The 14440-nt window shown below is 41.3% G+C and overlaps 1 protein-coding gene across 2 annotated transcripts in view; it reads right to left on the bottom strand.

Annotated features, from left to right (window-relative positions):
• Positions 1 to 1071: 1071 nt before the first annotated feature.
• larp4b (La ribonucleoprotein 4B) overlaps positions 1072 to 14440 on the bottom strand; it is a 125037-nt gene continuing 111668 nt past the window's right edge. For both annotated transcript variants that reach the window (XM_078232666.1, XM_078232674.1), the window contains one exon: positions 1072 to 2343. In XM_078232666.1, the coding sequence (XP_078088792.1) occupies positions 2050 to 2343 (294 nt within the window). In that variant the 3' untranslated portion in view covers positions 1072 to 2049. The remainder of the gene's footprint in view (positions 2344 to 14440) is intronic.

Genomic DNA, 14440 nt, shown 5'->3' on the forward strand with positions numbered 1-14440 from the left:
ATGCAAATCAACAGGCTGACAAACACTTTAGAACCTGTTTTATTAGTAATCAGGTTTTTTTTTTTTGGTGGGGGGGGGGGGGGAGAGAAGAGACGCGGAGGAAACAAAAGAGAGGAGAGAATTAATGGGAAAAGGCCATTTATTTTACTGTTGCATTTCCCCAATTTCCCCTTTTGCAGTGAAGGCAGAATCAGTTCAGCACATCAGAAAAAAAAATATCCAGACTACAACACTTAATTTTTTTTTTGCTACATCCAGCTCAACAGCAACATTGAGGATATGCCAACAATATCAATATTTTTATATCAGTTTTTTTTAAAGGTACCTTTTATATGTTCTGATTATTTACAACTGTACAAGCAAAGCACACACTTCCAAGTGCACAAGTTTAATACAGTATTGACTATTTTTGCATTTACAGGGTTTTTAACAATCTGAAAAAGGATCCAACTTTTAAGATCTTTCATAAATTATATTACAAAAAAATGCTATTTACTGCTAGTTCGCACACATCTGATTTACCCAGTAAGACTAGTGACAGTAGATGTAACTGAGTAACCTTTTATCTTGCCCATTCCAACCCTCCGGGGTCAGTTATAGCAACATCTAAATCTGTCTCGTACAAAAGTTAAGGCAAAGTCATTTTCAAGTTTAAAATGAAATTCAAGTTTCTCATTTTGACACTGGATGGAAATTAATTTATAGCATGAAAAGAACACAGTTGTTGAAATAATAATACCCTTTATGGAATAACTTACCCATTTTCTCCTATGACCAGCAAGCTTGTGCCTAGTGCTGTACTGCTTTCTCTGTTTGAAGCAGTTATATTAGTCTGGGTTACTGTGACTACTAGCCATAGGAATTTTTAAAAAGCCAATACTTTCTTCCTGTGTAGCAAAACAAGAAGCATCCACATATCACCTGCAACATTAGAAGATGGCAGTAGACTCAGTGCACTCTTGTCCTTCGAAATTATATATTTTAAAAGAAAACTCAGCAACTAATCTAACATTTTCCACAGCAAAGATGAATCGCTATTAGAAAAAAAAACTGGCAAGACAAAAACGTGTGAAAATTTGGAGGAATTCCACTCCCAAACTTTAATTCTCACCCCATTTCAAGTACTCTACAAGGTACCAAATTACCAAAAGGTGCCAGTGTATTGACTGGGAGTTTCTCTTTAAAAAAACACTTGGAAACAAGCATTAAAAAATAAAGAACCGTCGCCACCTACTTTAGAGCACAGAGGTACATAAACCAGCCTTTTTGTAGTGATTCATAATCACTGTGTCACACGTTAGACAGTAGCCCTACCCTTATCCAAAAATCAACTGGCCGCTTACTATTAACAGTGCAAAAGTAAATTCTGAAGCATCAAGATCAATGGAAATCTACCCAAAACAGAAAGGAAAGAAACTAGAGTTTTTCTGTTAAATCTACCATCCAGGTTATGACTCCAATCACTTCCCACTAACATCTAATTAATGGGTTTGAGATTTGTTGTACTTCAAGCCACTACCTTCTATGTAAAAAAAAATATTTTGTTTTAAATGTCAGTATTCACACACTGATCATATTCCGTGCTAAATAGATCTGTGGAACAGAAAACCACCTGCAACACTGCTTGGAAGTAGATCCAATGTCCACTGCTCCCCATTTTATTCTTGTGTAATTACAGCAAACAAAATCACGCTGAACAAAAAACCACATTCTGGCCCACAGCATAATACTCGTGCCAGTTTGCTGATCATGGTTCCATTTATTTCCCCCCCACCTTCAAATGGGCAAATAATCTTTTCCCAATCCATAACTGAGCAAGAGATTAAGTTACAGTAGACATTACACAACATTTCACCAAATACTGAAAAGTGGTAGCCTAAGGCAATAGTATTACACTCTCACTCAATACAAAAAGTGCTTTTTGTTGCCTTCAAGCCCTTTTCCAGCAACCCATTATTTCAACAACCTCTGTGCTCTGATTGGAGACTTGGGGGGGATTTACACTTGAACAGACCAGACCTTTTAATCAATGCCACAATTTCTGCATCCTCAGTTGGGTGATTTTGGGGGTGTGTGTTGCTCTTTATTTGTACGCTTGTTGATGCCCTGAGGGGGTGTTCTCCGACCCGATTGTCTTCGCTGGTCTCTAGGCTTCCCTGGGTTTGCCTTTCCAACAGATAGGTCTTTATTTTTAGACTCTTTGTCGACTGGGTTTTCCAGAACTTTTTTGTCATCTTTGTTGCTGACTGCGGTGTTGGGTTTTTGCTCCTTCTGTGGCTGTAGTGTTAGAGATTCTTTAGCACTTCTCTGGCAAATCTCAGCATAACTAGGTTTTCGAAGTTCCTGTGAAAATAAAAGCAATCAATAACACATTAAAAATAATTCACATTCATACAAGACTTTGTATGGTTTAAATTCAATAATGAATTAACGGCATGCTAATCACCAAAGCATTTCCTGTGTCCAATTTAGTCCATTAAAGTGATGCAAGCTAATTCTTTCTAGATGAGTGATATTATTATTATAACCGTGCAATTCAAGAAATAAGTTGCATTTGTACAAGTACAACACCGTTCATGATCTAAGGATGCCCCAAAGTGCTTTAATGCCAATGAATTACTTTTGAACTGTACTCAGTGCAGTAATACAAGGAAGCACCAAAGAATTCACAAGCACAAGTTTTTGCTCCTCTTAGGATAGTACCATGGGATCTTCCACATCCACCCAAGTACAGACTGGATCTGGCTTTTAATGCCTCAAGGAGGTACCACAGACATCAACATACTCGGTGCTGTAAGAGCATTAACCAATACTATGCGCTCAGGTTCAGGAGTGCAGGCGATACAATGGCACAGTGGTTAGGGCAGCACAGCCTTTAGCACTGCTGCCTCCCAGCACCAGGGATCCTGGTTCAATTCCAGCCTCAGGTCATTCATTGCCTGTGTGGAGTTTGCACGTTCTCCGTGTCTGCATGGGATTCCTCCAGGTGCTCCAGCTTCCTCTCAGTCCAAAGGTGGATTGGCCAAGCTAAATTGACCCTTGGTGTCTCAAGATGTGTTGGTTAGGCGAATTAGCGGGGCAAATACATGGGATTAGGGCCTTGGGTGGGGTGATCTGTCGGAGAGTCGGTGCAGATACAATGGGCCAAATAGCCTCCTTCGGCACTGTGGGGATTGTATGATCTTATGAACTCAAAACTTCACCTCCTGCAAGACAGCTATCCTGAAGTTAATGCTGATGGAGTCTACATTTGACAGAAATTAAACATTTTCAAATTTCAACATCAAGTTCTATGCTATTATGAAATGTGGTAACATCGGCAGAAACTAAGTTGAAAACAATATCTCACAGGATTAGTCATATCCTAAAGGGATCTATACACATTCAAACATACTAATAGCCAAGGCTTATCCCGAATCAGCATGGAACCGTTACGAAATGTCTAAGTAACCAAACTTCACTGCTTATTCTTGCCCACTTTTTCAATGGACTCTCGGAACGAAAAAAACGTTGAGAAGTTGAGATTTGTCTGGCAAAGCAAATACGACGCAATCTTGCAAGAAAATCTGAGCAACCTTGTTTTTTCAAGCTCAGATGTAGATGAACAAGGGATTCATTTTGTCCAGCTACAGTATGCACCTACCATTCTGTAATTTTATAGAAAGAGCAATCATCTCTTCAGGATACAAGTGCTCAACGTGCATTCATCCTTGCAGCAATGAGTTTATGCATATCCTTACTGTGCATCACACTAATACCAAGCTTGTAGCATCAGCATTCCTGCCCGATTCCATGCCTGGAGTTACTCTGCATCTATGAGGAATGGTGCATTACCGGTTAAAGACCATTGCAGTCTCAACAAACGTTTTAAAACACCAGTTACATTTTGAATGATTCGTCTCCTGGGTAGCATACCTTTAGGTTCATTGTGCACGACAGTTTAATTGTGCTAATATCAAGAATCCTGTATCTGAACAACAATTTGTCACCATTACCACAGCACACAATGCAATGTCATACCAAAATCTTAGACCACCGGAAGATGGAAAATAAATTACAGAATGATGAATGACAGGTTTGTATTGATAGTTCCTTACTACGTTGTTCAAGAGCTTTAAAGCTCATGTGTGATGTATCATTTTACTTGGCAAATGTGATGCCATCTTGCAAACAGCAAAAATTTCACACATAACACTGTGATAATTTAACAAATGTTTGTGATTTTAGAAGATGGGGACGTTTCCCAAGACATTTAGTACTTGCACTCCTCCGAGGAGCACCGTGACATGGAGGAGAGACTTGTGCTTTCTGACCACCTCTGGAGTGGTTGCGGTGCAAATACCTACTCCTGGTAGGGCTACCCACGGCCACAAGGTCAGGGGTAGGTGTCAAACAGATTATGGTCCAAAAAGTCCTCAACTTCAGGTGGTGCGGGATCAAATAAGATCAGCTGTACCCTCGAGGTTTGAGCATCATTGCCACCAGGACTGGTTCAATGAAAGCAAATGCTGAAGTATGTGTTGTCCCTGAATGAACATGAGCAGACTTCACTGCCTGAACACCACAAATCAGAAATCAAGAACACAGCTTTCCAATACCTCAATGCCGAACAAAGACAAATCTTGAAGATAAATGGTGGGACAGACAGCTGGAGAGATCCAACAACATGCTGACCATCATGACACATGAAACTCTTCTGAAGCCATCCATAGACCAAGGGCAAATGGACAAAATCTGCTTTGATCACAGGATGGTGTCTCGCTTAAGGATGACAATGCCACCCAAATGTCAAGAACAACATTTCAACAATTCCAATTGAATCCAGTGGCAGCTTATCCTCTCCAAGCTATTTGCAGTTCCTGTGGTAGATTCCATGATTGAGCCAACATCCTGCAACAGGAAAATGGATGGCAAACAACAAGCCAGTACCCCTGAAGATATTCTGATTGAGGTCCTTAAAGCCGGTAGGCATTTTATTCTTTCACAGGATGTGGGTGTTGCTGGCTAAATCAGCATTTATTGCCCACCCCCAATTGACCTTGAGAAGGTGCAAATGAGCTGCCTTCTTGAACTGCATGTGATGCACCTACACCCACAGTGCTATTTGGAAGGAAGTTCCAGGATGTTGACCCAGTGATAGCGAAGGTATGGTGACATAGTACCAAGTCAGGAAGATGTGTGGACAGATGGTGTTCCCATGCATCTGCTGCCCTGGCCCTTCAAGGTGGCAGGTTTGAAAGGTGCTTCTTGTGCTGTTGAGAGTTGCACAGGCAAGTGGAGGGTACTCCATCATACTCCTGACTTGTGCCTTGCAGATGGTGGATAGGCTTTAGGGAGTCAGGTGAGTTACTTACCGCAGAATTCCCAGCCGCTGACCTGTTCTTGGCAGCACAGTATTTATTTGGCTAGTCCAGTTCAGTCCAGGTCTTTTTGCATTTGGGCACAGACTGCTTCAATGTGGAGGAATCTATGGTGCTGAACATTGAGCAAGTGAACATTCTCACTTCTGACCTTGCAATGGAAGAAATTTCATTGATGAAGCTGCTGAAGATGGGCCTAGGACTCTAACCTGAGGAACACTTGAGTGATGCCCCAAGGCCGAGATGATTGACCACCAACAAACACAACTCTTTCTTTTGTGCTAGGTATGGCTCCAACCAGGGGAGAGGTTTTCCCTCCTTATTCCCACTGATTTCTGTTTTGGAATGGCTCCTTGATGCCACACTTGGTCACATGCTGCCTTGATGTCAAGGGCAGTCACTCATTTCATTTCTAGAATTCACCTCTTTTGCCCATGTTTGGACAGCAAGACTCCTTGCACTCATCCTACATATTTGCGCTTCCCCCCCCCCCCACACCTCCCAGCCCACTTCAGGAATGTTGCAATCATCTTCAATGGAAATGCTGTGCCAACTATCGAGGTGTATCCTAATGGATATTCAAAAAGACACCACTGAAGTGAAGACACCAGCAAAATCTGAAGGTTAAAAGAGCTAATGCTGTGTCAGGCTAAGGAGTGTGGGAGGAGCAACGCTGCAGGGGTCTCCAGTGAAGCGCAGGCACAGAAGCCGATAAGGCCATGATTGTTGCTATGCCTTGGACAGAGAGTGATTGAACACAAACCCTTGCGTCATGCTCCTGAGAGAAATATGACCCCGAGACAACTGAGCATCCATGACCAAAAGACAGTGATTGATTAGTGCCTGTCCGGAGTACGTAACTGGAAGCACGATCAGTATCAGAAGGAGATACAAGGAAACATTGGAAGTGACAACCTGCAGGACCAACTATTACAACAGAAATGAGAAAATGCTTCAAAAACACCAAGTTCTCCTTGGAGTAGAGCAGTGTTGACATTAAATAACTGCTGCTAATTGTTCAAAATGACCACTTGTCCATCCAGCTGCATTACGTTTCGAATCACAATGTCTTATTGATGACGTGGAGTATGGAAGAAAAGATACAAAATCCTGCATTCTGGATCGTCCTACCTCGAGGTATCCTGCCCAAAGATCTGTGGGCTAAGAATCGACCCTTTAGTCAAAGACAACCTATGGCAGAATCTCAATCTCAAGTAGAGGTCATCCTCGAAGTAAGGGACAGCCAACGAATACTTGCTCAACTGCGCTACTCAGTTAGTCAGGGCAGCATAAAGATGTTTCATCGAAAAGCTTCAATTGAAAGATCATGGGCTCTCCAAATACCACAGCACAGAATCCAGGCTGGCACTTCACTCTACAGTAATGAGAAAATGCTGAACTGTCAAATATTCCATCTTTCTGATAAAACATTAAATCAAAATCCCATTCGCTCTCAGATGGGCACAAGAGATGGTCTTGCAAACCACTCAGTTCAAAGGCAAGTAGGGATGGTCAATAAATCTGGTCCAGCTAGCAATGCCCACATCCGCTGAATGAATAAAATAAACTCCTATGGTGAACGTGGGAGTTTTACCAACATTTATCTGAAACCAGTCAGGTTTTTCTTTAGTGTTTTATGTAAAGATGCCATAGTCCTAGATGACAATAGGCTGGTAATTTAACCAGAGGATCGCCACACTTCAGACGAAGGGCAAGGTTGAGAAGGCATCAAGACACTTAATGAATAACTTTAGCCGGTACTGGAATTGAACCCATGCTGTTAGTGTCGCTCTGCATTGCTAACCAGTTGTCCAGCTAACTGAGCTAAACCGACCCCAGAAACTTTGTGGAAACTTGATGTAAATTGGCTGCCACATTTTCTTGCATCACAACAGAGAGTACACTTTAATATTACTTCATTGGCTGGCAAGTATCTTGAGACACAGGACTTGAAGGTGTTAAGACTAAAAAGAAAAATTCTTCTGAAAATTGGTACTAGGCAAACAGTTTAAAACTAAACAATACACGATCATAAAACCCCATTTACTTTGTTCTGGAGTATGCATTAGGGGAGGTGATGGCCTAGTGGTATTATCACTAGGCTATTGATCCAGAAACTCAGCTAATGTTCTCAGAACCAGGGTTTGAATCCAGCCGTGGCAAATGGTGTAATTTGAATTCAATAAAAAATATCTGGAATTAAGAACCTACTGATGATCACGAAATGAGTCAATTGTCGGAAAAACCCGTCTGGTTCACTAATGTCCCTTAGAGAAAGAAATCTGCCATCCTCACCTGGTCTGGCCTATGCGTGACTCCAGAGCCACAGCAATGTGGTTGACTCTCAACTGCCCTCCAAGGGCAACTAGGGATGGGCAATAAATACTTGCCAGCCAGCAACGTCCCACAAATAAATAAAAAATGTCTTGGGTACACTATCAAAATTGCTTCTCTTCCCACACCCTACTCTTCTCAAAATGTATTCCTTGACAAATACCTCACAATCAACTCCTTTTGCCCATCACATTTTCACCATTTCAGTATTACGCCAGTGAAGTAATCTCAAATCAACATGGCACAATGAGCACTTCCAGTAGTTTCTAAAAGGTCATAATGGCTTCTTAAAAACTTGGTTGCATTTATCAGTTTTTTATGCAGTGCATTTTCCTGTGAGCACTGCATGATGCAGGCACTAATCCTCACCTGCTGGCTTTTTAAAAAAAAATCACAGTTTAACTTCAAGAAAAACTACATGCCAGTTTAGAATTTACTGCTCAAAATATAGTAAGGCAGCAAGTGCCTAAACATAAAGAAACTCCAACGGAAGAAAACTAATAATTATTTGAGCCTTACCACAGTATCTCCTAGCACACCAGGCAGAAATTACAAGCAAAAGGATTAGGACAAGTTGTATTTTCATTATGAATTAACTCTTCGCACTCATAGCAAACACCAATTGCATTCTCTCCTATTTATTGCAGATGTGTTAAACTTTGCATCAGACAGGAATCACACCATACATCCCAAATGAGTAAAATTGAAAGAACAAATTGTTTCATGTTGGTATCCCTGGGAAAAATGACATTTGATGTCTATTGAGCAATATTAACTACACCTACCTGTCAGAGTATAAACCAGGGTGCCTTGTTAGGCCATCCTCAAGAGTTAACTACATTGTTGTGGTGATGCAGTCAGTCTTCCTTCTCTAACAATTGGGGTTTTAAATGACGAATGAACAAATCTTGGTCACTGCAATCTTGGGTCATTTTCAAACTGCCAGGTTGGGATCTAAATTTTACTAGATTAACATAGTGCTACTAGCCCAAACTTAATTTTTATACTATACCATTGAAACTTTTCATTTGTTCAGGAAAAGGTGATGTAATTTTATGTTGCTGCCACATTAAATTGTGCTCACTCCCAAAAGCAAAGGTTTTTCAGGATCTGGATGTAGACATTTAGCTGGGAGACCAAAGCAATTGACAGAATCACATCTTCCACATACTACATCTAGACAACGTGAACTGTCTACTGGCACCAGATATGTGCATTATTAATATCGGAAAGGCTTCCAATCATTGCGAACAGTGTAGAAACTCAGCTACACAGATTCTGCAGTACAACAGATTCTTTCAGTGGCTGCTTGTTTGGAATGGGGTGGGGGGGGGGGGGGGGGGGAGCAGGCAGCAGGAATAATTTGTAGTTCAGAAGCTGGCACGGGTCAGATCATTTTTTTCTCCATCAGTCCACGACACTGATTGGCAAAGTATGCCACATCAACAGTATACGTACTTAGCTTTTAATGCTCCAAAGGCCGATAGGAAATGGGTAAAGCTCATGAAAAGATGTAGTCATGTGCTGGCAGCACGTACAAGACCACGGAACTCAGTTACACAATGAGGAGTCTAATTATTATGACCCACAGCCTTAGAAAAGTCTACTTCACAGAAAAGCTTTGTCTGTTGAATTTGCTCCAAAGTCCTAGCCTTTGCATACAAAATTAAAACACTGGCTTCCCTTTCATCATTTCATATATCCACCCAGCTATCCTGCCTCAATACTCAAGCGGCACCACCGCTGCCTAATTCATCTCAAAATACAGAGCAGAATTCCATGAAATCCCCCACAGCACAATTATGTTCTAAAAGCCTAATATGTTAGCTAGAAAAATCAATGGTCACTTTAAAATATAAAATGTGAATCACTAATTGACAATGTAAAACAATGTGCTGGAACTACACAACATTGCAAGAAGCTAAATTTAGCAGTCCTGACATCTCCATGCACCATACTCTGAAAATTAGCGTGGAACTGATGCATAATTTAAAAAGGCATCTAGACACATTAATCAACCATTGATATTTTTTAAAAAACAAATGGAAGATTTACCTAATGCATTTGCTGACTTAAAATATGCAGAATGCTTCAAACCTTTTTTCTTTAAACCAGGTGAACAAAGTCTGCCTGCGCAAGTCTTCTATGAGCTTACAACAAGCATTGAAAATGTGAACAGCCAGTAGTATGGATTAAATTGTTTGAACATATTTAGTGGAAGGCAGTTCTAAGGGATTAACATAACCTACAAGTTGCACTATCACAGCTACTTCAAATAATCACTCAGCAGATAGACCACCAAACCAATACAGCGATCTTCATTCTTTGAATGATATGCATCTTCCACATGCTGTAGCCTAGCTTGATAACCTCTGGGAAACCATGTGCTGAGTATGCACATGTAAATGTCATTGATATTGCAAGCATGTAATCTCACACATTGTTGCCTGTTCAACATGGTCATATTGTTCCGAGGTGCTGCACAATACCCAACAGAATAAGACCCAAAAGAAAAACATGCTCCAGGCCTGAGGAGGACCGTACCTTATGAAGAATACATTTTTTGAAAACTGAAGACTGAGCTACCATGTTTGTAATCTACCCTGCATAACACAAGAGCATACGCCAATACTGTTATGGCTTCTACATATGGCCTAACACCAACTGTCAAATCTCATCTGCCAAGATTATACTATCTAGATTTAATTGCAGTGTAATGTCCAGTAAAGGAGAGCAATAGCTCCTTTGGCAGTCTATGCGATTAAACTGGAATGCAATTTCAATGACACCCAGAAAGCATGGATGGATTACCCTTCAACTCCTCATCCAAACTTTCCCTTTGCAGTAGAATAGTTGCAATGTATTCAGTCATCCAAAGAACAAAGAACAGTACAGCACAGGAAACAGGCCCTTCGGCCCTCCAAGCCTGTGCCGCTCCTTGGTCCAACTAGACCAATCGTTTGTATCCCTCCATCCACTTGGCTGTTCACTGAGCAGTTGTTTGTTCTGGGTTTTCACATCGAAACTCTTATTTCAGGCTTTCCAAATCACTATGTGAAACAACTTTGGGCTCTGTTAACATTGACATGAGGAATTTTACTGGGCATGGCAGCAGCATGTTAATATTACTGAACAGGAGCTAAGACTCTTGATCCAGAGACATTAGTTCCAATTGAGGCATGAAGTCCCTACATTGGAAACAGGCCATTTAGCCTCATCGAGTCTGTACCAACTCTCCAAAAGAACACACACAGGACCAGCCCCACTGCCTTATTCCCGTAACCCCACACATTTACCATGGATAATCCATCTAATTTGCACATTTTTGGACTGTAGGAGAAAACCAGAGCACCCGGAAGAAACTCACGCAGACACGGAGAATGTGCAAACTCCACACAATCACCCACGGCCAGAACTGAACCCAATGCTGAGGCAGTGGTGCTAACCACTGTGCCTACCTTGCTAACAGCTGGGCAATGAAAATTAGTTAAATAAACCTGAATATGCAAATAAAGCTAATATCGCTATATGATCGATGAGAAAACCCATCCTGTTTAGTAATGTCCTTTAGGGACATTTAACCAGTCTGGTTTGTGAGACTTCAGATGCACAGCTTTGGGACTGTCTTCTAACCTCTCTGGAAAGGCCCATCAAATCACTCAATTGTCAAGATGGTGGTTTGTCACCACCTTCAAGGACATCCAGCCTCCCATCCATTGACTCTGTCTACACTTCCCGCTGCCTCGGCAAAGCAGCCAGCATAATTAAGGACCCCACGCATCCCGAACATTCTCTCTTCCACCTTGTTCCTTCGGGAAAAAGATATAAAAGTCTGAGGTCACGGACCAACCGACTCAAGAACAGCTTCTTCCCTGCTGCTGTTAGACTTTTGAATAGACCTACCTCACATTAAGTTGATCTTTCTCTACATCCTAGCTATGATTATAACACTACATTCGGCACTCTCTCCTTTCCTTCTCCATGAACGGTATGTTTTGTCTGTATAGCACGCAAGAAACAATACTTTTCACTGTATGTTAATACACGACAATAATAAATCAAATTAGTGTTGGGAAATAAATGGAGGGCCTACTTAGCAATGCCCATACCGTATGAGAGAATTAAAATTAGGTTACAGTTCTGACAACGTGAATAAAATAATACAACAACCTCTTGATCCAAATGAAACTGGAACGCAAGCTTAGATTTTAAAAAGCTTAAAGCACTGTTTAAATGCCAACTCAAATTCAGCTGATTCACATTAAAGGCTGTGAAGAACATTAACTCTGCCAGATAACTTTCAATGCAATAAAGAAACCTACACTGGGACTCAACTCATATTCCTAAAACTGACGATCTGTGGCAATATCCAATCATGCATGGACTGCTCACACAAGGTTTGAAAGATGTTAAATGTCTTAACATGAACCCCTAAACAGAATGTGGAGATTGTGTAGTTTCACTGGATGTGTGAATAAATTATTTTTGATGGGTTATGTTATAAAACAATGAATTTGTGCAGATTTAAAAAGCATAGGTTTGTAGTCAAAGGGATTTGGCATGGGGTTGGAATACACTAGAAGTGGCAATGGGGCATGCAGACCAATGACAGATACAGGTGCGACTATGAATGGATAAGACAAATGGCAGGCTTAGGTGAGTACTTAACATCAGCTTTCAAAGTGGAGAAAGACAGCAAATTGCCAGTGCTGCAAGGGATCTGAAAACTCAACGAAAAGAACTTTGTAGATTCTGCTTTCTTGAATAAAACGCAAAGGAGAAAATAATGGAACTTACAATAGGCAATTGTCCAGAACCTATTGAAGATGGTTGAGCCATATTTGTTTCTTAAACTCTCAAAAATTGTGCCTTTGGACCAGAAAATTGCAGTGTCACTTTGTTGCTTAGGATAGGGGAGAAAGTTACCAGTTAGACAGTCCCTCAGGATTAGTGATGACTTCCTTCCACTTGTTCGGAGATGGCCAATAAGTCTAACATGTGATTAGGCTAGGAGAATGGGCCAAAATTTAGCAGGTGGGAGTTTAAAATGGATAAGTGAGAGGTTAACCATTTTGGCAGAAATAGAAAGGTAAATTACCTAAATGGAAAGCATGTTCAAAAAGCGTCTGGGCACAGGGATCTAGGTGTCTATGTTCATGAATCGCAGAAAGTCAGCATGCAGGTGCAGCAATAATAAAAAAGGCAAATGGGACATTGGCATTTATTGCAAAAGGACTGGAGTATAAAAGTAGAGAAGTGTTGTTGCAATTATATAGGGTGTTGGTGAGACCACATCTGGAGTAGTGCGTCCAGTTTTGGTTTCCTTATTTGAGGAAGGATGTGGTGGCATTTGGAGCACCTCACGAAAGCATTAATGATGCTATTTGTTCAGTGCTTGAGGTGCCTGCTGTAGGTTGTCCAAATCTCTGAAGCAGAGAGCACAGGAATCAAAGTTGCCCAGTAAACCATGACCTTAGTGTCAAGTTTGAGATCCTGGTCCGCAAATATTCTTTTTCTCAGTTAGCTGCCGGCTGAGCTAGCAAATTGTTATCGATGACAAGAGGCGGCTCCCAAGATACGGAAACTGCAGTGTTAACGTAAGCTTACTTGTGACACTGATAAACTTTTAAAACGTTTTCCAGGATCTCACCATTATCAACGTAGTGGGTGGGGGGGGGTTTGCTACGGGAGATGGTTGGAAGAGGACCGTAGTTTTCTAGGTGTTAAGAGAAAGGTTCATTTTCTCATATGCTTCTGAGTACACACAAAACATCTACATATCAAAAGCTCAGAGTTTGAAGTGGTTATTGTCTTGTACTGAAGGCAGTATAGTTTGTCTGTCCTGTAGATTATCTCCACATCGGAAGGCAATTTTCTGGAGGCGAGACGCAGTATTGTAGCAAGGTAAGCAGGAGAGAGTTAGTGCAATGATACAGCCTTGTTTGACCAGAGATTTCACTGAGATAGGGTTTGTAGGTGGTTTCATCAGTTTGCATCTCATTGTGGGGTACATGGAGGATGGCAAATAATTTGAGAGCAGCCTATTCGAGAAGGATACTCCCTAAGCCTTCACTGTTGGCAATACAGGAGAGGCAATGGCCTAGTGGTATTATCACTAGACTAATAATCCAGAAACTCAGCTAATGCTCTGGGGTCCTAGGTTCGAATCCAGCCATGGCAGATGGTGGAATTTGAATTCAATAAAATATATTTGGAATTAAGAATCCACTGATGACCATGAAACCAATGCTGAATGTCGATAAAACCCACCTGGTTCATTAAGGAAATCTGCCATCCTCACCTGGTCTGGCCGACATGCGACTCCAGAGCCATAGCAATATGGTTGACTCAACTGCCCTTGGGTAACTAGGGATGGGCAATAAATGCTGGCCAACCAGCGATGCTCATGTCTCATGAATGAATAAAAAAAAGTTAAAGGCTCTGGTGAAGTTGAAAAAAAAAGACCATGCTCAGTGGCTGCTGCTCCTTGTAATTTCGTTGAATTTGCCACGCAGTGAAGATCATGTCTGTGGTGCCTTTTGATGCATGCAAACTGCACTGAGACTCTAGAAGGATTTGACTCAGCCACTGGAAGGAGGCAGTTAGAAGAGGTTCATTGCAATGATCTTCCCTGTGACAGACAGGAGGGAGGTTCCTCATACAGATTTATCAGCTTATGACTGGAATCTCTGACATGAGCAACTGAGCACTCAGACACATGCGAACTGATCCGAGTTATCACAGAT

The sequence above is a fragment of the Mustelus asterias genome, chromosome 2 (assembly GCF_964213995.1).
Source record: "Mustelus asterias chromosome 2, sMusAst1.hap1.1, whole genome shotgun sequence".
Classification (NCBI taxonomy): domain Eukaryota; kingdom Metazoa; phylum Chordata; class Chondrichthyes; order Carcharhiniformes; family Triakidae; genus Mustelus; species Mustelus asterias.